The sequence below is a fragment of the Pyrgilauda ruficollis genome, unplaced genomic scaffold, assembly GCF_017590135.1.
Source record: "Pyrgilauda ruficollis isolate IOZ18807 unplaced genomic scaffold, ASM1759013v1 scaffold150, whole genome shotgun sequence".
Taxonomy (NCBI): domain Eukaryota; kingdom Metazoa; phylum Chordata; class Aves; order Passeriformes; family Passeridae; genus Pyrgilauda; species Pyrgilauda ruficollis.
In genome coordinates this window covers 637406-663513 of record NW_024513655.1, presented here as the reverse complement: position 1 = coordinate 663513, position 26108 = coordinate 637406, and the positions used below count along the sequence as shown (strand labels likewise).

The 26108-nt window shown below is 40.4% G+C and overlaps 1 protein-coding gene across 4 annotated transcripts in view; it reads left to right on the top strand.

Annotated features, from left to right (window-relative positions):
- Positions 1-626: 626 nt before the first annotated feature.
- Positions 627-26108, top strand: part of DYM (dymeclin) — a 206112-nt gene continuing 180630 nt past the window's right edge. For all 4 annotated transcript variants that reach the window (XM_041461668.1, XM_041461667.1, XM_041461666.1 and 1 more), the window contains exons 1-5: positions 627-751; positions 11869-12046; positions 21948-22000; positions 22654-22747; positions 24026-24162. In XM_041461668.1, the coding sequence (XP_041317602.1) occupies positions 11907-12046; positions 21948-22000; positions 22654-22747; positions 24026-24162 (424 nt within the window). In that variant the 5' untranslated portion in view covers positions 627-751; positions 11869-11906. The remainder of the gene's footprint in view (positions 752-11868; positions 12047-21947; positions 22001-22653; positions 22748-24025; positions 24163-26108) is intronic.

Here is a 26108-nt window from a genome sequence, read left to right as displayed (position 1 = left end):
GGGCCGAGCCCCGGAGCAGCACTGCTGCTGTAACGTGGCAGTGTTTGCCCAGGGTTACACCCCACTGCTGCTGTTTGCAGAGCTGCTCTTGGCACGCACAGCGCAGGGACAGGGATGGGTGAGAGCCCGGCCGGGGATTTGCTGTCACACACCTAGTGGAATGTGGGAATAAACTCAGGAATACACTGGGAAGGGTTGCCCTCTCAGTGAGCCCACGGGTACCGTGGAACCTGCACACACCCCACTTTGGAGGTTATCCTTGGAGAAACAATGATTTAAAGCAGCACAAGGGCAGGACGGGGCCTGATAAATCCTCCCATCCTCAGACATTCACTGTTGGTCCCATTTGCTGGGCTTACCTCATGTCCCACTGAAAATGTGGCAAGCAGAGTACAGAATCAGAATGCTCCACGTCCTTGTGCTGCTGGAGCCAGGGCTGGGGCAGCTCTGCAAGTGGACTCTCACCTGAGCCCAGGGCACAGGGGCAGAATCCCCTCTGCCCTGCTGCCCACGCTGGGGATCAAGCCCAGGGCACCGGAGGTGTCATGGCCGCCTCGCCCGTCACGAACTACAACTCCCGTGGTGCCCCGCCAGTAGACCCGTGCAGGCCTCGCGCATGCGCAACGGTGCAGCGGCGGCGACGTGGAGGCGGGCGGGGACCGTGAGGGGCCGTGAGGGGACCCGGGAGCGGCACGGGCCGAGGCACCCGTCCACCGACACCGCCACCGACCTCGGGCCCAGGGCACGGACGGTAAGCGCGGCCGCGGCGGTGCCTTCAAGGGGCATGGCAGACGGGTGGACCCGGCGGCCGCAGGCTCCGAAAGGGGCCCCCGAGATCCCCCGGTTGCCCCGACGTCACCGTCCCCTCGTGGCCCGGGCCTGTGTCGCGATAGATGGAGGGGTGCCTTGCGTAATTCGACACCGGCGCTGCGGAGAGTTGCCGGGGCACCGGCACCCGCCGTGTCCCCGCCCGGGCTGGGGCATCTCCCGGGATCCCTCGCAGGGTTCCCGGGTTGTACCGGTGTACCTTCGGGATACAGGAATCGATCCCGCGCTGGGTCCCCTGGATGTCCTTGTGTCCCTTAGGGATCCAGGGATCCCTGCCAGGGTTCCCTGAATGTGCCTGTGTCCCTTTAACCAGATCTTGAGTGCTCCTTTGCAGGGATCCAGCGATCCCTCAGGGTCCCTGGGATGTCCCTGTGTCCCTTTAAATGCGCCCAGAACTGGAAAGCCGGAGATTTATACCCGGTTTTTTCTTACGTGCTCTTAAAGATATTTATTGTTCATGGCTAGATGATAAATTTATTTATTTTCCCTCCTGTTCTTGATGGAGGCTTTTCTGTTCCTCTGCAGCATCTCAGATCTCCTGGGGCTCACTCTGCCTCCTCACTCCTACCACACTGTTTTTATTCTTATGAATGACAATATTTATCAAAAGTGAGGTGTATTTTAGTTTAAAATTGAATTGGTATCTCACCTTAGTTGTTGGGCTTTGCATTACTTCATATGCCTTCATGCCAAGCACTGTTTGTTTATTTATTTATTCTTTTTAATCTGTGCTGGGCAGAGGGAGTTTGTGGGGCCATAATCTAATTTTTTCCCTCTCCTGTGCTGAGGGATAATGTGCTGAGCTGCAGTTTTACTCGTTGTAGGTATTTGCAGAAGTAAGTAAGCTGTTGATATTTCCATCAGGGATCACTTTTGGAGTGCAGGGGAGTGGAAGGAGGCTCCCGGGTGGTTGGGTCCGGTGTCCCAACGCAGGGTTGTGTAATCCCACATTGTGTCAATTCCCAACCGAAAAACGTTCGAGGTGCTCCAGCTGGGTTGACTAGAAAATTGCCATTTCTCCTTAGGTTGCCAGGAGCTTGGGAGGGCCTCCTGCTGTCATTTCCATGGGCTGTTTTCTCTTCCCACTGCTGCTGCATCAGCAGAGGCCCGTGGACAGCCCGGGAATGATGGACCCAGCGCAGCACTGTCACCTGGCTGGAGCATCCCTCAGCTCCTCCTCTTACAGTCCCATGCTGATATTTTACTAGCAGAGCTTCTAATCCCTCATATTTCCTGCTAAATTAGTAAAAAAAGTACTTGTAGGAAGTTACTGCTAAACTCAGGTAGATTTGGTGCTTCCTTCCAGTGGTTTTATCAGAATAAGAGGAAGATTCAGAGATCACAGAATCCCAGACTGGTCTGGGTGAGAAAGGACATTAAAGGATCACCCAGTGCCACCCCCTACCATGGGCAGGGACACCTTCCACTGTCCCAGGCTGCTCCAAGCCCTGTCCAGCCTGGCCTTGCACACTGCCAGGGATCCAGGGGCAGCCACAGCTGCTCTGGGCACCCTGTGCCAGGGCCTGCCCACCCTGCCAGCCAGCAATTCCTGCCCAAGATGCCAAAATCTGTCCCTGCCCTCTGGCATTTTCTGACATGCTGTGTTTTTAAGACCTTAAGATGTTTTGGCATGCTGATGACTGACAAAAATCACTAAAAGTAAGAAATCATGTTTGGTGGCTGCTGAACTGATGCCACAGTAGTTGATTAATGATTTTAACAGTATTTTTCAAAGTGTATTCTCTAGAGTGGAAAGTCTGTTGCACCTTGAAGTAATCCCACACCCTGGCAAGTATAACTGAATTTACAGTAGATCCTGAAGATAGGTAATATATTTTATATAATATATTAATATAATATTTTTAATGTAAATAATGTTGTATAATATAGTAAATAATGATGTGTAATATAGTATAAAATGATTACTGTCTTTCTGTATAACATGCTCTTTTATGCTGTAGTTAGATCTTCAGCTGTGAGAAACTTCAAAAGCAGAGACAAATAATCCTGTTGCAGAAATACAGTTAATGCCCAAACTGTGGAAGAGCACAGATACCAAAACAGTTGTATAAGCTTTTACATATAACAGAATATACCAATATTGAAACAAATGCAGGCCTTTTAATGAACATCTGAGCATCTGTTTGAAGGTTAAATGGTGTTTGAATTATCTTTTTGAAACATTACTTTGGCCTTTAGGAAAGTGTTACTTACGTCTGATAATGAAGTAGGGAGGAAATACTTATGTGTAACAGTAATCTTAGCATCCCTTCCATATTGAAGCTACTTGATTTATTAAATCAATCTGTGTTTAGTCTGACTTGTGTCATATCCAACCCAGCTGTCCATTTAAATTATGGTAGAAACAATGAGTTACTATAAATTGATTTTTTGGGTAGGTATGCTGGGGTTTTTTTTTTTTTTAAAACAGAGGAAAGGGACAAAGTCATCAAAGTGTTCTCATATTGAGCAAATTTTTCAACACTATAATCCGTCATAGATTTTCAGGGAGTTGGTGTAAGACTGTTTTTGAAAACCATTGCTGTGTTTGTGGTAATAAAAGGTCTTTTTGTCTCTTTTTGGCCACTGGAAGAAGATAATGTCAAACCAGCAATGTTGGTTCTGATGTGCTGTCTGTTCCTAATCTGTGAAGGCAGGTCTCAGTATGGGTTGTGCATATTCTTCATTTGTCTTTATTTTTAAGCTCCTTATCCCTTTGATATTCTTGTTTAAAGTTCAGTTTGTTGTTCTCATTTTATAGTTCCAGCACACCTGTCCTGGCTGGCAGCAGGCATCTCACTGGTGAGAGCAAACAAAACCTTTACAGAAATACCTGCCCACTGCAGAGAGTGGAGATAGTATTTGAATTTTCACTTCTTGAAACTTTTGAAAAATGTGTTACTTACCTGTAATAGTTTTGTAACAGGTGTTTTACACAGAAATCACAAGGTGTGCTTGACCCAGCCTTCTTCCCTTCTGGCAGTGTTTACTAATTGGATTAAAGAATTTATTTCTGCATGTGCTCCAAAAAACACTAGCTGTATTTGAGTGCTGACCTTTTCTTGGGGTGTTGGGATTGTAAGAGCAAGGATAGAGGTACCTTTCTTCATAATTAATTTTTTTCATAGTTGCCTGCACACCACCTCTCCTCCCCTCTGTGACAGGGCGTTTTTGTAAAACTGGTGCTGTCATTCTGCTCTCAAATTGGTAGGCTTGGTGCGGTATTTATTTCATAACCTGTTATATAGGAATTTCAACAGAAAAGTGATCTTTATAGTTTTTGTATCTTTAAATTTTGTGAACTCTTGATAAATTTTATATATAAAGAGTCTTTTGAACCTTAAGGGAGATTTGGCCACAAGTAGCATGTTTTAGTATGGGTGTACAATTGCCTGCACTAAAAATGAACAAAATTGAGGACTCCCTAAGTGATCTTGTGGGATTTTGTATTAATGGACTAGAGATATGTTTTGTTGCCTAAATTGCTTTTTTTGTAAATTGGACAAAGAAGTTCTTAAATGCTCTAATTCTTATTTACCTGTAACAGTTAAACAGGAGCTCTCTGAACTTCTTAACAGAAAAGTATTTCACGTGCAGGATTCAGCAGAAGCTTCCTCAAGAGGTTTGACATGTACCTGCCCTGCCCTGCCCTGCCCTGCCAGAGCATGGTGACTGGGGGAATAGAGGACAAAAAGCTTCATGTAGGTTAGCTGTGTCACTGGTGGGTATGTGCTAATGGAAAGGCCAATACATGTTGGGAGGAAATATGATAATTTTGGGGTTTAGTTTGCCACAAGCCTGTATTTGCATATTGGTGTTCGAGGCTATCACGTAACTTCAATATTTTTTGGAGCACTCTGTATCTGAAGTTTCTGTTGTGAGGTGAAAGGTTGGAGTGGCATTTTTTTGTAAATTATTTTTGATCTCTTATAACTGTAGAGAAAAGCAGCTTGAGCAAGGTTGTCCTCCTTGTTTTTGTCCTCCTGTGAGTCAGTACTTCCAGTTCAGTACACAGCTTTGAAGGCAGCCTGTGAAGATGACTAGTAGTTCACTTGAAGTAAGGCATTTTGAGATTTGTAAGTGGGCATCTGCTTAACAAAATCATTAGACTTGGTGATCAGAAATTGACAGAGTGGATCACCAGTAACCTGGAGTTTAGATATTATAGGGTGTATGAAAAACTGTTAGTTTTCTGAGATGGCGCTGAGAAACACGATCAGTACATTTCAGTCTCATTTATAGAATTTAAGTTTTCATTTTTCTGTCATCTCCTTTCAGAACACTTTATTAAAATGTGACAAACTGTGTAGAGTGAGCTGTCAAAGACAATAGCATCCCTTGTTGAGCAGTTTGGGGAAGCACCACAGCATCCAGGCTCACTCACATCGGAATTCTTCTGCTTGAAATACTCTGCCTCACCATGAAGGTTTTGAAAAATCCCTTCTTCAGTTGTGAGCAGAACAACTGTACCGTAGGTGGGACATGAAGGAAGCAGATTGTGCTCTTCAGAATTAGTCTTTCATTGGTGACTGACTCCCACGAAAATGTTGTGGAAAAGGAACTGGAGCAGAAAACACAGCATCGTCACTCGTTTTTTCAGCTGCTTGCCTTCCCTGTGAGGGGCCTTCTTTGCCTGCAGTAAATCTGTTGAGATTGGTCACTTCTGCTGCGTGCAAGACTCTTCAGGCTTCAGTGGAACCCAGAAGGACCATTCTGATGTCACTGCACTGCTGCTTGATTCAGGTCCTTAGTGTGGAAGGGGAAGGCACTAGATCAGAGCAGGAGAACCAAAAGAGATGCTGTGTTTGTTCATCCAGCTGAGTAAACAGTGAGCAAGTCAGATAATTTATGTTCAGAGCTGCCTAAAGACCTTAAGATTTTTTTTTTGGTATTGTTCTTGTTCTTAGGCATTGTGGGGACCACTTCATAATTCTGTTGCATTTCTTACTGCCATCCAAAAGTGCGTCTGTCCTGATGTGCTGAGCTTTACAGGAAGATGTTTTGGTACCTGGTGAATAGTTGGTGTGCTGGGCTACTGGAAAGACAGGTTAGAGGGTTGTATCATGATCCCTGACAGCTGCCATCAAACTTGGCACTGTCTGAAGAATTGTGGGTAGAGGAGAAATAGAGGATTATCTAGAAAACTATGAGAGATGGTATTGGCCCCCAGGCTGCAAAGATAGACCCCGTCATGGTCAACCAGGTTCTCTAAAAGAGCACTTACTTTGTGTTTGTCATAAAAGCAGCTTGCCTGTCTGCTACTTCTCATAAAACTGTGGTTTTTGTGGTTTTGGTGGGTTTTTTCTTGAGGGGGGAGGAGATTTGGTATGTAACTGAACAGTTTCAGCATGCAAAAATAAAAGGGGTGGGTAAAGGGAACTGAAGAAAGGAGTGAAAGGAATGGTTGCCAAAAAGGCAATAGAAAAGGGGAGGAAAATTACAAATCAGTGTAAAGTGAACATAAACAGTCTTTCCTGCGTAACTCATTGACTTAAAAACAGTAGGAAGCTTTTCTGATTGGTCTTGAAGGATGTATTTATTTCATTCTGAAATCTCCCAGGCTGCTTGGTTGTGGCTAATTGATGTAACAGAGAATTTTTAATAGTGGTTTGATATTGTTTGAAGATTGCTAAGCATTAAGTTGTAGCTGGAATATTCTGACTCGTTAACATGCTTTGAAAACAAAGACTATTTCAATGCTCTTTTCTGATCTAAAACGGCAAGAATTCCTAAAGTCTGAGGATTGTCAAGATTTTTTTTTTCCTGAAGATCTCTTTTACTGGCATGAATTGTTATTGCCAGGTATTTCTGCATCATTAGTTTTTCCTAGCAAAATCTTACAATTTAATTGGTAAAACCAAAATTCTTACAGTTTTGGACCTCTTTGTGTGAAAATTAGTGAGTGATCTCCGACTGTGAATGAAGTATTTGTGTAACTGCTTTTTATCTTGTAGAAAGACAGAATCTCATTTATTGCGGGATTTTTTCAGCCTTTTTAATAGCACCAAAAGTTCCCCAAAACGGTTCCCCAAGCAGTGCAGGTAAATAAACACTTAACATGCCTGGAAGGTTGCAAAGTTGCTCAGAGAAGTTGAGGCTGCCTCACCTTGGAAGTGTTCCAGGCCAGGATGGATGATGCTTGAAGCAGCCTGGGATAGTGGAAGGTAAAGGTCCCTTCCAAAACAAACCATTCTATGAATCTATGAAATATTACTGTAACACAACTGAGTAGTCAGAGTTCAAATATATTGTGCGGACAGTAAAATTCAAATATTGTAGTTGAACAATACATACTGTTAATCTAACTTCTGTGTTCTCTGTTGTATGGAGAATTATGTGTAAATATATTTCAGTAGTCTCATACCTCTGTGGCAAGATTTAGCTTAGGACTTCGTGAGATGCTTTAATGTCTCATGGGTGAAAGATAGCCTGAAACCTGCAGTTCTTGGATAGAAATAGGAAACAGCCAAAAACCTCAGTGTAGTGCTTTGGTAATACTGAACGAGCAGCATTATGTCTCATGTTCTCATCTTTACAGTGATTGTGGCTCCTTTGCTTGGAAAGAAAACAATGTCCATAGTTCATAAAGCTGCAAACTATAAAAGTAACCAGAGTCCTGCTATGTATAGAAAATAAATTTTTGTTAGGTTTTAAGATGTTTTCAGTATTTTCATGTAATTGTATTAAGGACTCAATCTAGTGACCAGATCTCAGATGACATTGTAAAATCGTGTGCATGACCATCTCAAATTCTTACACTTTAGAGCAGTAATTTAAAAAAATCCCACAGCTGTATGTAATGTGTATTATTCAAGATGTCTGCAGACTAAGCCACATGATCATGGCAAGCATAGTTTTGGAAGGGGGCAGCTGGCTGTACTGGACAGATAAAATTCCAGCATTAGCAATTAAGTTGTGAGACCAGTAGCAGATGTAATCCTGAAAGGAACTCTAATTACTTGTCTAAACTTGTTTGAATAAAAGATATATAGAGGATGACAAATTTTTTCCCAAGTTCAACAGTACACATCTGTACCTTGAGTTACACTTAGGAGTTCATACATGGCATCTATGTATTGCTGAATTGCTTTTAACTTTCTTTCAGATGAAAAATTATATTCTTGTAAGCCTTGTTAATAATTAATACTAAAATCTCCTAGAAGAAACAGTAAACTTGGGATTTATGCCTATTCCTAGCAATCTGAGATTGGAATGAGTCCTGATGTGCAAAACAAACTCCCTTGTGTTGCTCTAAAGCCTCTACTGCTGCATTGTGGAGCCAAGTTCTGGGGCTAAACAGATGCTGGATTTAATAGAGAATGACACTTGCAGACCAGGCTGTGATTCTTTGGGAGTGTAATAATACTGAGTTAAACTAAATTAGTTGCTAATAAGTTGTGTCTGTTTTGGTTTTTTTTTTTTTTTTTTTTTTTTGTTTTTTTTTTTTTTTTTTTTTTTTTGTGGGGGGGTGTTGGGGGATGGTGTGACAGATAAGTAGATTGGCTTTTTGTAAAATCTTATTTTAATGAACCATGCATTTATTTACTTGACGTAGTTCAAGGAAAGGAAATCAGATTTCATTGGTAGTTTACTGCTAGAGTGAGGACTGAGTTTCCTGGAGTGAATTTCCTGTGATGTGGTGTTTATTGTGGCTGTCCCACTTCAGCATGTGAGGAAGCAGAAGCTGTTTAACCTTGTTTTTTGCAGTTTCTTTGGGATCGCCTGGAGCAGCCTTTCTGTGCAGTGGGGGCTGTTATGAAATTGAAGGAAAAATTGTGGATAAATAAATAAATCGTTTAAATACTGCTTAAAGCATAATGTTGTAAATGTGTTCCAAGTAGTGATGAACCTTTTATATTATCCAATAACTTGAACCTCTACTGTCTTAACGAGCATGCAGGCACAGAAGCAGTGCCTCTTAAAAGCAGTGTGGACATTTAAGTGGTTATATGTTTTATTTGAGTGATCGTTTCAGCTAAAGGCAGCTGTTTCTAAAAGAAATATTTGATTTGACTGTCATTTAATTTAATATTATTTAGTAGCAGCTGAATTGGAAATGTATTTGAGATCATGACTAGCATGTAATCAACTAAGTTAAATCATTTGGGTTAATCTGTTATTGTTGTTAAAATGCCTGGAAGTTAAATGTTGATTTTTTTTTCTATTTTAAATTATATTTATACATTTTTCCTGCAGTATGTTCATGAACTCTGAAGGAGAGACTTGTTTCCTGGGTAATTTGATGGCTGGAGTTCCTCCAGTTCAGAAATGTCTTGCTTATGTAAAGCAGGGCCTGTGGTCCTGATTGTAGGAGCTGAAGCTGCTCAGGCTGCATCATGAAGTCATTGCTGAGCACTTCATCAAGCTTCGGGATAACACAAGTTCCTGATGGAAGGAGTTAGCTTCGTGTGTCTGTAGGTATAGTCATCTACAGGAAGGATGAGTAGAACTTACTGAGATTTTTACTTCAGAGGGGTGTAGTGAATGCAATGTAGTTAGGAGAGGAAAGAAACCACCTGGGCTATAAGAGAGAGAAAAAATCTGTATGTTTGTTTGATTGCTCCAAGGTTTTTTGGCTCTTGAATGAGTGGAAGTCAAAGCTCGCCAATTCTCCTTATCTGCAAACTACTGTCAGGTATTTAAAGCTCAAACAAGCAGGATTATTTTGATATTTGGATGGCTTGATATTTATTTCATTTAGAGGAGAAAATAATCAGCCAGTGCCTTATTTTTCCATCACTTTGGGGAAGGTTTGTGGAATGAAAAATGTTCTCTGCAGTTTGGAGGGAGCCAGCTGGGCATTAGGGCTGGAGGGCTCACAGGGGGCTCCACAGCTTGTCATGTTGCTTGGGAGTGTGGCTGTGGAACTGGGCACGTTCTTAGGCGCTGTGATTTGACACTGACTCTGAAAACAGACAAAAAAATTTTGCTAAGACTTGCTGTTAAAGCCCTCTTTGTTTTGGATTTTGTCTTAATGGTATTGAACCTGCTGGCATGCTGTAGGAAATCTGGAAAGCAATCATGACTGCTTTTCAAGAATTATCTAGAAACCTGTTCCAGTTGCTGTCATATTTCTGGGAAAGTGGTTTAAATATGGGGGCTTTGGGAGCTGCAGTGAGCTGTAAGGGTAGCTTGTAAATAGAGAATACAGTGACTCATTTTCAGAGAACAGGCTAAGGGTTTTGGGCACTGTCAGTGCTCTGGCATGGAGAACTCAAGAGTTCCAGGTGAAGGTGGAGGCATTTGAAGGCAGGGCTCCAGCTGCCTCTTGGTGCTCTTCACCATTAGTTGTTTGTCTTGGAGCAAGTAAGCTGTAAAACATGAGCAGAGAATGGGAACTTGAAGCAGACAGAGACTAGACTTGTTTTTTCTCCAAAAAATAAAGGTTTAAATGTAGGGACTTTAAATCATTTTAAAGGCACAGGGACGGGGCTTGTGTCAAAGCATAGGTCCAGGGCCAACAGCATTATTGCTGGCTTTTACAATAGTTGAACATGTTGCAAACACATCAGGCTGGACGGGGCTTGGAGCAACCTGGTCCAGTGCAAGGTGTCCCTGCCTGTACAGTCTCCTACAAATAAAATTTAGAAAATAATCACAATTTTCCTTTTATTTATTTATTTATTTTTTTTTAGGATTTCACATTTTAAAGATCTTTTTAATATTTTGTATTCTACTCTATGACTGTGCTGGACCTTTGTTGTTTCTGACATATTTGGGTGCTTTGCAGTTGCTTTAAATCTCAAATATGAATTCTTCAGAGAACTTCCATGATGGCTGCTAATGTTCCAGCTTTTTGTTGTCTCTACTGTTTGTTTCCAGTGAGCTTTCTTCATATTTACGCAGTCCTTTATTAATATTAATTGCGCTTGGAAGTGTCTTTTCTGGAAGTAATTGTTTCTTCGAAGTTGGTGAGTTTAAGAGTATCTGCATGGTCAGATCCTTGTATCTGATATCTTGTATCTGATACTTTACATCTGTATCTTTGTAGAAACCAAGGGAAAAGTTGCTGCTGGGTAGTAGTTTACATCTTCTGATACAGCTGTGGCTATTCTTCTGTCTTATGCCAGTGCAGGAGCGAGTATTTAGGTTACAGTAAATGTTGCACAACCCTTTTATCTTGATGGCGATGCCTTTTTTCATACCAGCTTTTAAACCAATGAGTCACGGTTATTTTGTCCGAAAAGTTTATTGAAGTTGATGCCCTGGAAAGATGTGAAGTGCTTGGGGTCATACCTGGCACGTAGTTGATAGCATTGTGGTGGTTCTCTTAGTTAATGAAATTCTTTATAAAAATGGGAAGCAGCATGAAGATTTTAAAACTTCTCATTCCTCACACAGATCAAGGAGAACATATATAATAAGAGGGTTTGGAGTGTCAGCTTCTGCAGTGTTCCATCAAAAAGCAGTAGTGTTTCTGATGTGTTCATTTTATGGCTCTTTGCCATTGAAGTAGTTGCCTGGAAGGAACCATGTTATTTTACAGAGGTCAGGAGATTCATGTATGGTCGGTCAGTAGTACCTTTGCTTACTTGATAACAGCATGATAAGAGCTGCGCTTACTCTGGAAAGGCAGGAACTTTAAAGATGTAGATTGTTGGTGGCACACAGGAATTAGCTGCACCTTTGCAGAAGTAGTAATTTTCTATCTGTGCATGTTCAGTTTGAAAATGTATTTCTGAATAGTAGGTCAGCTTGGCATCCCCATTAAAATTGTGAATTCTATTCTTGTAGTTTTCTCCACTGTGAGCAGCCTTGTCACTGATATAACTGTGAAGCAATGTTCTTGCTGAGTATAATTTATTAAAATACAAGTGTGATGATGACTGAAGGAATAGCACGAAAACTTTTATATTTCTTGACCAAAGATGTTATAGTCTTAAGTTTGTTGAAAGGAAATCTTTCTAACATATTCCTATGTGCCTGAATCCTACATCTCAGTAATTTTTCAAGAAAGTGATCTAAAGCTTTACAAGGTCTGCATATTCCTTACTTGTGCAAAAGATTTAAAATATTTCTTTTTTTTTTTTCCCCTCAAAGAAATGAAAATTTAGGAAAGCATTTGCCAAATAAAGAAGATGGGAGCGAATAGCAGCAGCATCAGTGAACTTCCAGAAAATGAGTACTTACAGAAACTGTCAGGATCAGAGCCCATCTCTGAGAACGACCCGTTCTGGAATCAGCTTCTGTCTTTTAGCTTCACCACTCCAACAAACAGGTAAGAGGGTGTTGAAGAGCTGGCTTTGATAATATGTTTATAGAAGGGACCAGTCTGAAAGCAAATGAGTGGTTATGTTAATTATTCCTGTTTTAGGTAGCAGAGGAATAAATGCCTGTGTAAAATAGGCTGTTGTTTCTAAATTTGGAAGCATTTTCCACCACCTCTTCCATTCCTGTGGGTTTCTTTCTTCTTCATAATAGCTGTAATTGCTATTCATTCTCCTGGTAAAGATCATAAATAGGGTCTGTAGTGTTGGGGGAACCTTTTTTCCTTGTTTTAGGAAGCTTTCTTTTCCTTTGGTATATCCTTTGGGTTGACTGGATTTGCTGAAGATTCCAACACTTGGTGTTTCCTCTCAATTTAGAGTGAATTGTACTTCTTGTATGATTTAATTGTAGGTTAGCTTTTGTGTTGCTTACTCTGTATGGCTTTTTTTTTTCACCCTCTTTGCATCTTAAAAAGAAATTTGGTGTGTATTCTCCATAAAAATATTTTCTAAATACCTAAAATTCAAACTTTGAATGCATTTTCATTCCAGAAGGTGGTGTGCGTATAAATAAAATCAGTATTTTTTAGAGGATTCATACCACATCTCCAGAAGTAGAGAATTTAAGTTCTTGTAACTTCTATTAACCCAACTCCATTGCTAAATTCCTTGGCCTGTGTGTTGATTATCAGTCTTGCAAGAACAATCTGATATTAATACCTTCAGGTGTTACTTAAACTATTTTTACAGTTTACAGCACAAAACTGGTGCTTCTCTGTAAGTGAAAGTTCAGGCAGCTGGAATGGGAAATGGTTACGATAAATAACTGGGAGGCATTTGCTAGGTGCTATTTTTGTAAAGAGTGAGGACGAGGAGGAAGTATTTTGGCTTCTGCCTGGAGAGAATAGCCAGGGGTTTGGAAGAAGAGAGAATGTTGTGGAGGGCTGTAAAGCTGGTAAAGGGCAGTACGGAACTGGGAGTGTGCAAACAGTTGTGTTTCCTCTAAGATCCCTGAAGACAAGAATTATTTACAGCCTACCCATGACTAATAAGACTGACAGTATTCTAAGAACTTATATAATACTCTGTTGTTTGGGTTAAATAATAATTACATATAAAACCCCACCAATTTCTTTTGGTTGTTCTATTTTTCTTTGTTCCCCCATGAAAGTTAAGGAGTTTATCTTAGCTTGTTTTGCAGCTTTTTTGTGCCTGTTTCATGAACTTCAGATCCAGTGCAGAGTAAAAAAAACTCAAGTCAACAAAGGAAAAACCTAACCAAACAAAAAAACCTCAAGCAAAAAACATAATTAAAAAGACAAGCAGTCCAATAAAAAGATCCAAACACAGGTTGAAAGCTTTAATTAGCTGAACACCAGATGGTGCTCTTGCCTGGGAGCTAGAGAAGAAATATTTTTAGAGACATCTTTTCTACAGCTTGGTATTGGAAGGAAACAGAAATTTCCCATTTAGTTGCATCTACCTGAGACAACCATTGGCAAGTGAAATCGGACTATGTTGGCTGCACAGCACCCTCAGCATTTGTCTATATCAGATAACCTTGCCTGCAGGAATGGAACAATAGAGGTCAATATCAATTTCTGAGATTGAAATCTTCCAAATTACCAAGTTAACTCTTTTTGTAATGAGGCTTAAGTGTCAGGAGCAAGATGCTTGTTTGTGATTTGTGGAAAGGAGCCAGTTTTCACCTGTCATACAGGACAGAGTTTTACAGTTTTCTTCTCTTTTAAAATTCATTTTTTCTGTTTGTCAGTTGCAAAACTAGTGACTGTTTGCAAGTATTATTGGGAGCTGTGATTGGGAGCTGTGTAAGTGTTTTGTTTTGTTTTGGTTTTTTTTTTTGTTTTGTTTTTTTTTTTTTTTTGTTTTTTTTTTTTTTTTTTTTTTTTTTTTTTTTTTTTTTTTTTTTTTTTCTGGAGGCAGTTGGTGATACTTTAGAGTAAAATAGGTGTTTTCTGAAGTTTTTGCAAAGGTGGGACTGCTGCCATTCCCAGGGAGAAGATGGCTATCTTCCCTCCACCCAAAGGGTGCTGCTTTGGACATAATTCTGTTGTGAGGGGAGGAGGCAGAGAAAAACATTAGAAGAGAACATGATAGAAAAGTTCATGTTGGTAGGAAAAGTAATCAGCCAAACCCAAATAATCCAATCAAAAATCAGCAAGGTGGGGAAGTGGTGGGGCTAGAATAGATTTACTCCTTTCAGCAGCAAATGCCTGACAAATTTCCTTTGTTGTCAAGAAGCATTGGCCGTAGCAAGGAAACAGTATCTGCAAGGAAGGATTCCAAGGGAAATCTGAATCAGTGTGTGTAAGAAAGTGGGGTTTTTAACACTTTTCCATGTATGCTTTTTCTGCTTAGGAACTTGTGAATAGTGCTTTGCTTTACAGAAGCTGTTCCAAGTTAGTCCAGGTGCAGCAGATTCCAGGTGTCAAACAGAGCTGGATCTTCTGTGGAACAGTAGTCTTTTTGCCTTGGCTTGAGAGATGGGGAATTACTGTCTTGTTACTGTGAGAAACATGAAGACATGATACCAGATCTTAAAATAGCACCACTTTCTGTGCTCTGCTGTCTTCATTTTCTTATGCTTTGTGTGTCTTGGCACTTTGTATTTCTTTATTTGTCCTTGTTTTCCTTTTCTCGCTTTCCCCTTTCTGTTTGGTTGAGCTCTTCCTCCTTTTATCCATGTCTCATCTTCGTGGTTCTCTTTTTTGTTTTTTTTTTTTCTGACCTCTACCTGACTGAATGTGTTAATCTCTCTTTTTTCTGGTTCCATGTGAAATTATTTAGCATTGCTCATTTCCTCAGCCATGCCTTCTTTACTGAGTTTTATTTTTTCAGTCCTGTTGACTTTTTGGCCTGTTTCTGTGAAGAACACAAGGTAGTTTTCTGTATGGAATAGTTTGTTTCTGTATGGGAAAGTTTGCCAAATACCAGTGCTGCTGACTGCAAAGTTGGTGTATCTATCAGAAACATTGATGCAAGATGCTCTTGCCCTTTCACTGTCTCTTCCAGTGTTTATCTTGTTCTTCTGTAGGTTTAATTAGGAGCTAATCTATCTGGAAAACACAGCAGAAGTGTTTATTTTTTCAGCCAAGATAATTCCCTACAGTGATTCATAGCTTGGCACCACAAAACAATTCAGGCATGATGAGGGATTGATTTTTCGGGGCACAGCAGCCTATTGAGCTAAAAGGTGGGATTGCTTAAACCTGCTTTGCCATCCAAAAATGAGCAGGAGAGTGTGGTCAAAGCAGAGCTGGCTGCGAGGAGTCTAATATTCTGCCCATCTGGGCTGCTTGTTGTTCCTCTCATACTGTTGATTTTCTTAATAATTAGGCAAATATTAAGAGGGACTATCAGCTGTCAGTAATCAGAAATGAGCTGATGGTGAATCCCTGCTCACTGCCTGAGACTCCCTTGGCATGAGTGAATAGTAACAGCCAGAGCCAGCCTGGGTATCTGGCACATAAAGAAAGCCACCCGGGCCTCTCACAGTCTAGGAGTGGGAGCAGATAAGTGGTACAAACATAAATGACAGTCCAAGGAACAGCTTCCAGGAGTTTAGTTTTAGGTTTATGCTTTTCTCTGTAAAAGGTTTATTGTGATATCGTCTTCCATAAAGCAAATCATGCATGTTAAGCAGATACTGTTGAAGTGTCTACTGAGACATTTCTGGTTCCAGCCATTAGGAAGTACTTGGTACCTTAATTTCACACTCCTGCATGTTCATGTTTTTTTTTTTTTTCCCTCACAGGTCCTTATTTGTTGCGCAGAATGGGCTTGTGGCGCCTGAATTAAAATTGTATAAATCTGCCACTTCTATATTTTAGTTGACTACCCTATCAATCCAATAGGGTTTGGTTATTGGAAAAATTAAGTACAGCTTTTCTGGATGATTTTTTTAGTTATTGTCAGGATTAAGAGCTATGAGGTTTGCTTTGGAGTGTTAGCTCCCAGTCTAGGCAGACTTTGTGTTTGTCTGGCTTTTCTGTGATTTGCTACCAAGAATGCAACCTCCTCCTTAGTGGTGGTATTACTTACAATTATTTTCTGATGGAAAACTTGAAGTTAACTAAAGCAGAACTTGCTGAAAATCATGTGCTTAATATTTACTGTTCTGCTTTGTTCCTTCCCCAGAGTTATTAATGAGTTGGTGGTTCAAGAATAATGTGCATGGGCCTTTAATGGAAAGACATAAAGATGGGAGGCTTTTATGTTGCCTTAACATGATACATTTTTTAAATGGTGCAATAAATCATATGCTGCCTTATATTCTTTGATGTCTGTCCTCCAACTAGTTCATTAAAATCAGCATTCCCACAGTAGGAATTTAGTAAATGGGCTGGTTCTTCTGTTTTGTGTTCAATGGCAAAGAAAAAAGGCCTTACTATGAGGAAAAAACTGTCAGGAAAGCTGCTTGTTCTGTTTTTTTCCCCTGTCCTTTTTTAGAGGGGTACTTGTCTGCTTTGGTTTGGGTTTTTTTCTTACCATACTAAGGGCAGGTGTTGTGATGTGAATTTGTTTATAATTGCAGCTTTTAGGCACAATGCTTTCTCTTGTTATGTGGAGGTACTTTAAGAAAAGCCACTGAAACTTTGAAACATCTTCTATTGTGGTGCTGTTAAAGGAAAAGCAGATAAAACCACATTTTTCAAAGTTGGCTGCTGTCAGGAAACAGCCTTCACTGTCTTAATAATTAAGGTTTTGCTGAAGAATGATTGTTAGTAAATTTAAAGTAAGGCAGCTGAATTCAACTGTTAAAAAATAATCCTATTTATAATGCCACTTTTTTTTTCCTTTTTCTTTTTTTTCCATTCCTTTTCTTTTTGGAAGTAATGTTTTTTACAAAAACATCCTGCTGACTGCAGGATCCTGCTTTTTGGTTGTAAGAAGCCAGAAATAAAAATCTGCAGTCAATGAAAATGATGAAATTTTATTGATTAATAGACTGCTCAATTTGCCATTCTTTCCCATCTCTACTGAAAAGAGCTTTTGTTACAGAAAACTAACTTCTTGATGAAGAAACTCTGGACTGTGATGAGTGATTGCAAACACAAAGTGATTAAAACCCAAAGAAATAATGATTATTCTTTAACTCTTTACTTTCACCACTGATGTGTGATAGCTGCAGTCACAAAGATGCTGCCTGTGTCTAGAGCAGCTTTTAGTGATGATTGGTATGCAAAATATTCTTATTACATGGTGTTAAGATGTTACAGAAAATAATCACTGCCACTGTAGAACCTCTCCTGTTTGGATACCTTTAAAATAAACAAAGACAAACCAATTTTCTTTAAACGTGGCTATGCTGTCAAGGAAGCAAATTTCACTATTATTAATTTTAGTTTTGCTGAAGTCTGTGGACTTAGCCTCTACATAAAAGAAAACCGAATAAAATAATTTTTTTCTTTTATTAAATACTTTGAAAATTCTGGCCATCAGATCACAGGATGAGGGAGGAGCTCCTCTGAAGCCTGGAATTTTTTCCTAAAGTGTGTGGGAAGCAACCATGCACTTCACAAATTTGCTTGTATCCATGTGAGCCAGTAAAGTCTGTACAGTTAAGAATATTCTACTTTGAATCTATTCTGTTTGCCCCATATGTTCACAGCCTGTTTGAGTCCCCACATCAGGTGGTACCTTTTGTTCATTTCTTGGAAAACCATAGAAGCGGTGAATATGTAAATATGTACTGCTTTGTGGAAGCGAGGTGGCTCAGTGCAGGCTGTGCCAGTTGAAGTACATTGTGCAAACTCACTAGGTCACTGTGATCCTGCTGTTAAAGGCCCATGACTTGAAGCTGGTGTCACAGAAGTCCAGAACAGTTTGAGCAGAAACGGATCTTAAAAATCATCCCATTCGACACCCGTGCCGTGGACAGGGACACCTTCCACTGTCCCAGGTTGCTCCAAGCCCTGTCCAACCTGACCTTGGACATTTCCAGGGATGGGGCAGCTGCAGCTTCTCTGGGCACCCTGTGCCAGGACCCTACCACCCTCAGAGTTTGTTCATATGCATGTGACTAGTTTCCATAGAGGTGTCTTGTCCAGGGCAGAGCTTCCTGGATGTTGCTGTGGTGCGTGGGTTTCTCCAGCTGATGCCCTGCAGTGCCATCAAGCAGGATGCAGAATTGACTTTTCATACTCACTGCTAGAAATATATAATCTGTTTCACATTGCGAATATACCAAATGTTTCTCATAGAGCAGGGAATGTTTTACACTTCATCCTTAACAAATCTGTCCTTTACTTTTATGTGTTCTAACCTGTGTCACCAAGTGCTGCACCTGCATGGCTTTTAAATCCCTCCTATGATGGCAACTCCACCACTGCCTGGGCAGCTGTGTCAGAGCTGGACAGCCCTTTCCATGGAGAAATTTTCTCCAATATCCAAGCTGAGCCTGCCCTGGCCCAGCCTGAGGCCGTTCCCTCTCCTCCTGTCCCTGTTCCCTGGGAGCAGAGCCCGACCCCCCCGGCTGTCCCCTCCTGTCAGGAGCTGTGCAGAGCCACAAGGGCCCCCCTGAGCCTCCTTTTCTCCAGGCTCAGCCCCTTCCCAGCTCCCTCAGCCGCTTCTCATGAGACTTCTGCTCCAGACATGTATTTGACAGATATTTGACAACAGGGCAGTCCATATTCCTCAGGTGAGAGTACTAATTCAGGTGAGGGTTCCAATTTAGAGAGAATGGGAACTTTTATTTGTGATCAGTGCATTGAAGGAGCTTCACTTTATCAGTCCTTGCTCTTGTTAGAGCTGAAATACAAGTCAGGTACTTATTAGCAGTGTTCTCTGTGGCTTAATGAAAGGACAGATGTTTGAGTGTTGAGTTTTCATTTTTACATTCATTCATTAACCAGATGTCATTTCCACAGGGAAATGTAGGGAAAAGTTGGTACCACAGTTGGTTGTACCGTTTCTTTTGTGCCACCTTGTGGATCTTGTCTCTGGCATCTTCTACCCAAATCTTAATGTTATTTACCTTCTGTCTCTTCACTGCACTAGAAAATACCCATATAGCTTTTTTCCATGTCTCTCACTTCTCTTTTCTGCCCAATCAAAGGAAAGAAAGTCGCTGCTAAGTATCGCCCAAGGTACTTAGGAATGAGCTGCTATTTTTTTGTACCCCTCCATGATATTGTCTCCGTGAGTCCATCCCTGGGATATATTTCAGTGGTGTGTGTCTGTTGGGGTGGTATTTCTGCTGTAATTCCCCCTCACTAGGTGTTTCGTTTGAGTGAACTGAAATTTTGCAGTAGCTGTTGCCTAGTCTTGAGTGTGGCAAAATTCACTTTTGTGTTCTTGTTGTATGAATAAGAGGCAGTGGGCTGTAGTTAATTTTTAAGTGCTAAACTTCATTTTAGTATGAAAAAGAATTACTGAAGTGTTAAAAGCCTTGCTGAAGATCTGAAAGCCTTGCTTGCTTTGCCACTGGTTTTGATCCTGGCAACTTGTAGAAACTAAACAACTCTGTGGAATTTTTCTAAGGACTTTGTGTGGGTTTTAATAACTCAAAAGAGAAGAAAAAAAAAAATCTGTAAGAATGCTATACTTCGAAACCTAACCTTGGAAATTAGGGAGAAAATGAACCATAATTTAAAGTTGAATGTCTGCATTTATGGTTTAAATCCTGGAGCAATTACAATAACCGTTCTGACTGTGTCCCCAGGATCTTTGGATAGTGGGAGGGGTCATGTTGTGTTAGATTATGATTTTTCAGTACCTAAAACTCTCTACTGAGTTGTTGTCCATTGTAATATTCACCCTTCCTGCCTGCCAGGTCTTGGGAAGGAATAAATCCTGATGACAAGCAGCCAGCTGGGCAAATTTAGAAGTTTTTGTTTTTTTTTAAAAAAGTGTAAGGTCACATAGACCTAGAAAACTGTGTTGTCTGTAGTTGCTGGTGGCGTGCTGGTGGTTCTTGCTCAATACCATTTGTTTTTAATTATTCTGCATGTTTGTAGTGCTGGAACAAGAGACCACCTTTGAGACCAAGCCTAATGTTTTTAAAGTATATATCAAATGTAAGTTTGTTCTTTCTGAATCTTGTGTTTCAAAGCAGTTTGTAAGAGAAGAATGAATGCTGGTAATTGATATCAGGACAAGACAATCTGTGTAATCTAAAGTTGTCTTAGGATATTCAGCTGTAGGTGAAGAGCTGTCTCAGCTGTCAGCTCACTGCACAGTAAATTAGTCTGGTATACAGGAAAATTTGCAGGCATCTTAAAACTTAATTTGATGTCTATATCTTGAATAGTTTCCTGTTGAAGTGTTTTGAAATAATTTTTTGACTGCTCTTTCTACGGTATCTTTTAGTCCTCATGAGTTGGGGAACAGCTCAAACTCCACATGGCTCCACAGGGTTTTCAGCACTGGAGCTGGTTTAGCAGCTTCCCACACAGCATGGCTGATAATCTCAGGTTGATGCAACAGTGTGCTGTAAACTGGATGACCACGTAAATTTAAAAAGGATTGTGTTATACTTGCAACTGTTGAACTAAATTTTTTTACTGTCCCTTAATTTGTTGAACTTCAGAAGTGTCTGAAGGTCAGGCTATATGTTCAGTCTGTGCAGAGGCTCTATCATCTCTTCCAAAACACTGAGCAGTAGATATTATATGTTCATATGTTCATGATATGAGCAGTTCATGATATGACAAGAGGTGCTTATTTTGAACTAGAAGAGGGTGGATTCAGACAGGATAGAAGGAAAAAATTGTAATGATGAGAGTGGTGAAACAGGGTGCCCTTTAGTTATTGATATTCATATTGCTCAGTGTGGCATTGAACACAGTATCTGATGGTTTGTCTTGTTTACGCATCTGTTAAGGATGTTTTTGAAGATAGCTGCCCTGTACTGGAAGGTCAGAAGGATGTGTTTGATGCAGCTGGTGTGGTTTCAGTGGTTGCTGTCAGGTTTTGGTTTAGTATTTTATTGTCCTTTTCAGATCATGTTTTTCTGACGTGCATCACGAGGCAATTAATGAAGTTAGGAACAATTTGCTGTATCTGATGTGATTGTTGCACTAGTATAATGACATTGGTTAAAAGGAAAGAGCTGGTTGGCTTGAGGTTAAATGTCAGATTGAGTTTTCTTTTATTCATAATTTTAAAAGTGCATCATTTCATGTGAAATTTCTTGTAAAAAGTTTTGAGTTCTTTCTGTAGGCTCCTGTTCTGTTTGTATTTTCGGTAACACCAAACTGAGCATTGCACTGAAGCTGCAAAACTAGCAGTAATAAAATGCTCATGGAATCACAGAATCCTTTAGGTTAGAAAAGCCCAGAAGACCATGGAGTCCAACCATTCCCCAGCACTGCCAAGGCCACCACTAACCCCTGTCCCCAGGTGCCACAGCTGCACAGCTTTTAAATCCCTCCAGAGACAGGGATTCCACCACTGCCCTGGGCAGCTGTGCCGGGGCTGGACAGCCCTTTCCATGGAGGGATTTTCCCCAGTATCCAACCTAAAACTCTCTTGGCATAGCTTGAGGCTGTTTGTTCTCATCCTGTCCCTTGTTCCCTGGGAGAAGACACTGACTTAATTTCACTCTGATAAACATTTAATTTCTGAATATTAGTTTCCTTTTTTATAGTTGCTGTCCTTCAAAAGAATATTGCATTGCCTGATGTTAGGATGACAGAGCATTGGAATGAGTTGCTCAGAGAGTTTGTGGGGGTACTCAAAGGCCACCTGAACACAGCTGGGGGCTGCTGGCTCTAGGAGATCCTGTTTGAGCAGGGAGGTTGGACAAACTGACCTCAACGAGCCAATGGATGGCTAAAATTAAGTGCTTCATAGAAATATTTTATTACTGTTTTGTAATGAATTTTCACTTCAAGTACAGGAACCCAATTGCTTGTGTAACCAGTTTTGTTTTCTTTTCCTCTTACCTAGCGCTGATTTAAAGCTCCTGGAAGAAGCCACAATCTCAGTCTGCAAGTCTTTAGGTGAGATGTTGTGCCATCTTTTTTCCATGTACTTTACCAGAAAAATTGGGGAACAGCATCCCTGTAAGCATTCACGCCTTTAGCATTCTATTTGTATATATTGCCCTACTAAAATTAAAGTAGTGTAAAGAGTGTGTTTATGTATATCCCAAACCTTTACTTCCATTGTTGACTCTTTTACAGAACTTGATATGACTGCAAAGTTTAAAAATAATATTTCCATCTCTACTATGTCTTTTTCCCTTTGCTCTTTAAGCTGATCAGTAAGGGGAAGGAATTAGAGGATGAAAGGAAGAGGTGCTATAAATGTGATCAGTGGTGTTGCGAGAAGGTGAAAGGTAGTTGTGAAGACCTGCCCAGTTTTCTGGTGGCAGGCTGTTGTGCTGCAGACAAGTCTGAGAAAGGAAGCAGTATGAGTATACCATGTTTGGGATATTTTAAATCTAGGATTAATATTATTTAGAGAACAATTTGGGACTAGTAAACCATGTGCTAGAGAATCTTTAAAGAAGAAACAGAAAAAAAAAGACATACTGTGCTTTATTTAGAAATATTTGAGACATTGAAATTCGTTTTTTTTCTATATATTATTTGAACTAGATAGTGTCAGCTTTTGCATAATTTGTAATTGTATCTTATTTTTCCTCATCTAGTTGAGAAGAATCCTCGAACAGGAAACCTTGGATCATTGATTAAAGTCTTTCTTTCTAGAACCAAAGAGTTAAAAATTTCAGCAGAATGTCAGAAGTAAGTTCCCAGAAAAGAGCTGTGTGTGGTGTTTAATTGTTTAGATGTTCCTTTTGTTGCTAGCTCTTGAATTTTTCTACACTGCTAATTAGAATGCTCAGAGACCAAACCTTAGAATTCTCTTAACTGCTGTTTGAAACAGAGCAAGGGTCTAATACTTCTCTAAACACAGAAATTAAGTGTAATAGGTAAGTAGATTACTGGGCAAAAATACATATTTGTGTGTTAGATAAACACATTTTTGTATAAATGACGTAAGTTATGGGTACTACTGTCTTAGAGATCTTTAAAAATTATCTGAACTTTTAAGCTGAACTTAATGTATGAGCCACTATTCTATCTTGAAAATATTTTAAATATCTATATCTATAAATATGTAAATATGTATCAAAATACTGCTTTCAAGTTATGTCATGCACCTGCTGTTGGTTTTGTTTGCCTCTTTCAGCACTAGGAGAGAGCTCCCAATAGGTTACTTGTGCAGCACTGTGGGGTTTTTTTGCAGGAGGCTTTCTGTAGTTATTCCCTCACACTCACAGATAAATGTCCCACTTTCATCAGATCTGGGCCTGGAATTCCTCCTTGTTCCCAGGACTGTCATCAAGTTTTTTGCTTGCATCTAAAGTAGGAAGTTACTTGTGCCCAGATAGCTGTTGCTGTTTTAATCTTAAAATACCTTGAAAGTACAGCTTTGGGCAATAGTTGACTCTGTGCTGTTGCATGGGCTCCTCAGCAGTTGCTTACTGGGACTGAAAAAAATTGTATGCAGCTGTATTTCCCTTTCATTCAGAAAGCTTGGAAAATATTTGTGTGTATTGCATAAGAAAATTCTGTTGTATGGTGCTCATGAAGTCCATAAATGCCTCCTGCCACCTGAAATTTGTTCACCTGGGAAAAGGGCTAAGGTTCAGGGAGCCAGGAAGCTTTCAGGTCTGAATCTGCTGGAAATTTTCAAATGTCTGTGTGCCTTGAGTCCATAGCATCTAGAGACATCTAGAAGTTTGCTAAACTGTTTGTGAGTTCCTCAATGAGTTCTGTCTGCTGTGGTGTTTTTAATGGCACAAATGTAGTTAGGGGTAAAGTTGTACTTTCTAAACTACTTTTGAATACATTCCCATTGTATTTTCTGTAACATCAACTGCAGACTCCCTGCTTAAACACTTTGGCTTTTCCTTGCTTCAAATGTAGAACTTTGTCTACTCTGACATTTATTTTCTTGTGGCTTTTGATGCATGTTTGCTGGTGGAGCATTACTGATTCTTGTTTGTTCTTTTCTAGCCACCTCTTTATCTGGCAGGCTCACAATGCACTGTTCATTATTTGCTGTTTGCTGAAAGTATTCATCAGTCGAATGTCAGAAGAGGAGCTGCAACTTCATTTTACTTATGAAGAGAAAGCAGGACCAAGCTCATATGGTGGGTACACATGAGTGCAAGTGAAACAAACTTTCCATGAGAAACTTAAATTTCCTGATGTTTGTAGATGTGGCACATAGGAACATGGTTTAGTGTTGGACTAGTTAGTTACATTTATGGTTGTACTTGATCTTAAGGGTCTTTTCCCTCAGGTGCTTTGCGTCTAAATACTTTCATGATTCTATGTTTTTTTAGACTCAGAATCCCAAACTTTGCTTTAAACCCAGAAGCTAAGTGCTAGAGAGTTTGATTTAGCTTAATCTGGCTTTTTTTGAACAGTTGTTGAGATGTGGTGCTGTAAATCAGCCTGAGCTTTAGTGATTTTCTTACAGTTTGAAAGGTGGTAATGGTCCTCTTCAGAGGAATTGAGGTGAAGGTGGCCGTGTATGAACATTGGAACATTGATATTGCAATTTAATGCATCTTTTCACATATTTCACATATATTTTTTATAAACCAACAGCAGCCACAGATTGGAATTAATGCTATTTTTAGGGATCTATTGGAGGAAAGTAACAGTCCTATGGCTAGAATTGACCCCTTGAGAAAGCAACTGCTAAAATTTAATTTGGGGGCAATAGCTTATACAAGAGTACAGAATTTAGGCAGAATTACTAAAATGGGCTCATGTCCAGGAAATGGAGTATGTATGATACAAGATGGAAGATGGCAGGAGAGATGCTCAAGGAAGAAGCTGTTGTCTTTGAATAAGAATAATAGAAATGCGTTCAAAATCAGTTGCACTGTCTGCCACAAATCTTGGTGTAGCCCTGTATCAAGATGGTCTCATGAGGTGCATGGTGGATAATGCTGCCACGGGAGCCTTGATTTCTTTTGCTTTGGGGTAAATCATGGAATCACTTCGGCCAGAAAAGCCCTCTAAGATCATCAAGTCAACCCAGCGCTGCCAAGTCCAAGTCAAAGTACTGTTCAGTGTTTAATTGCATGTTGCATGAAGCCCAAAAAGTCTCAGAATGCTGGAGCAGTGTGAGTGGATGGTGTGAGAACAGCCAAGAGTGTCTGACTGTGGATTTCCTGCAATGAGGACACGTGTTGAGAACACTGAGTTGCTGCTTGCTCATCCAACAGTGAAAACTGTTCATTAAAATCTGTTTAACTCCTTGGCACCTGCCAGTGCTCTGGGGAAATCAGAACTGTGGTGCCAAAGGATTAAGTGCTACATGTTGAAATGGTTTCATGTATTTAAACTGTGATGAGTGATCTCCAGGAGGGAAGTCAGCTCACTGATGCACTGGAAAAGAGTAGCTGCTTGTGTATAAGCTATCCCTGCAGACTGCCTGTGGGTTTATTCCTGGATTAAAAAAATGGCTCACCTCTTGCTTCAGTGTGCAGCGTGCCACAGTGGGATGGGTGGCAAAGCTGAGACTTTTGTCAGCTGGAACCCCTGTGATCTTTATTCTTTGCACTGGGAGTTCCTTGCAGTGTGGTATGGAAAGTGATTCTTGTCACCAGGGTAGACCCAAGTTTATACCAAGTCTAGTAGCACTTGACTGTAATTCACAGTGACATTTATTAGCAATAATTCTGTGCATATTGATGGCAGATGTACTCAGCAATTACCTCTGAGCAGATTGTTCATGGGATGTTGTTGATTAGGAAGGTAATTGTGTGTGGTCTGCTGGTGAGGCAGGAAATGAGCTGCTCCTTGGCTCCTCTTTGGGTTTCCACTTGGAGATGGTTCCTGTGAGCTTCCTCAGGGTGTTGAGGTTCATAACATGCTGAGGTTACATAGCCATTGGGTTTGATTCCTGAAAATCTTACTTTTAAATATCTACAGAAGGTTGTAGTAAGGCTTACGTTCAGCTACAGGAAGGTAAAGTATCATAAATGAATTGTAATAAACTGTAGTTGTGCTAGAGCCTGTTAAAAGTAAGCAGAAGAAAATGAGGTGTTTTGTTGTTTGTATTTTTATAATTAAGTGTAGC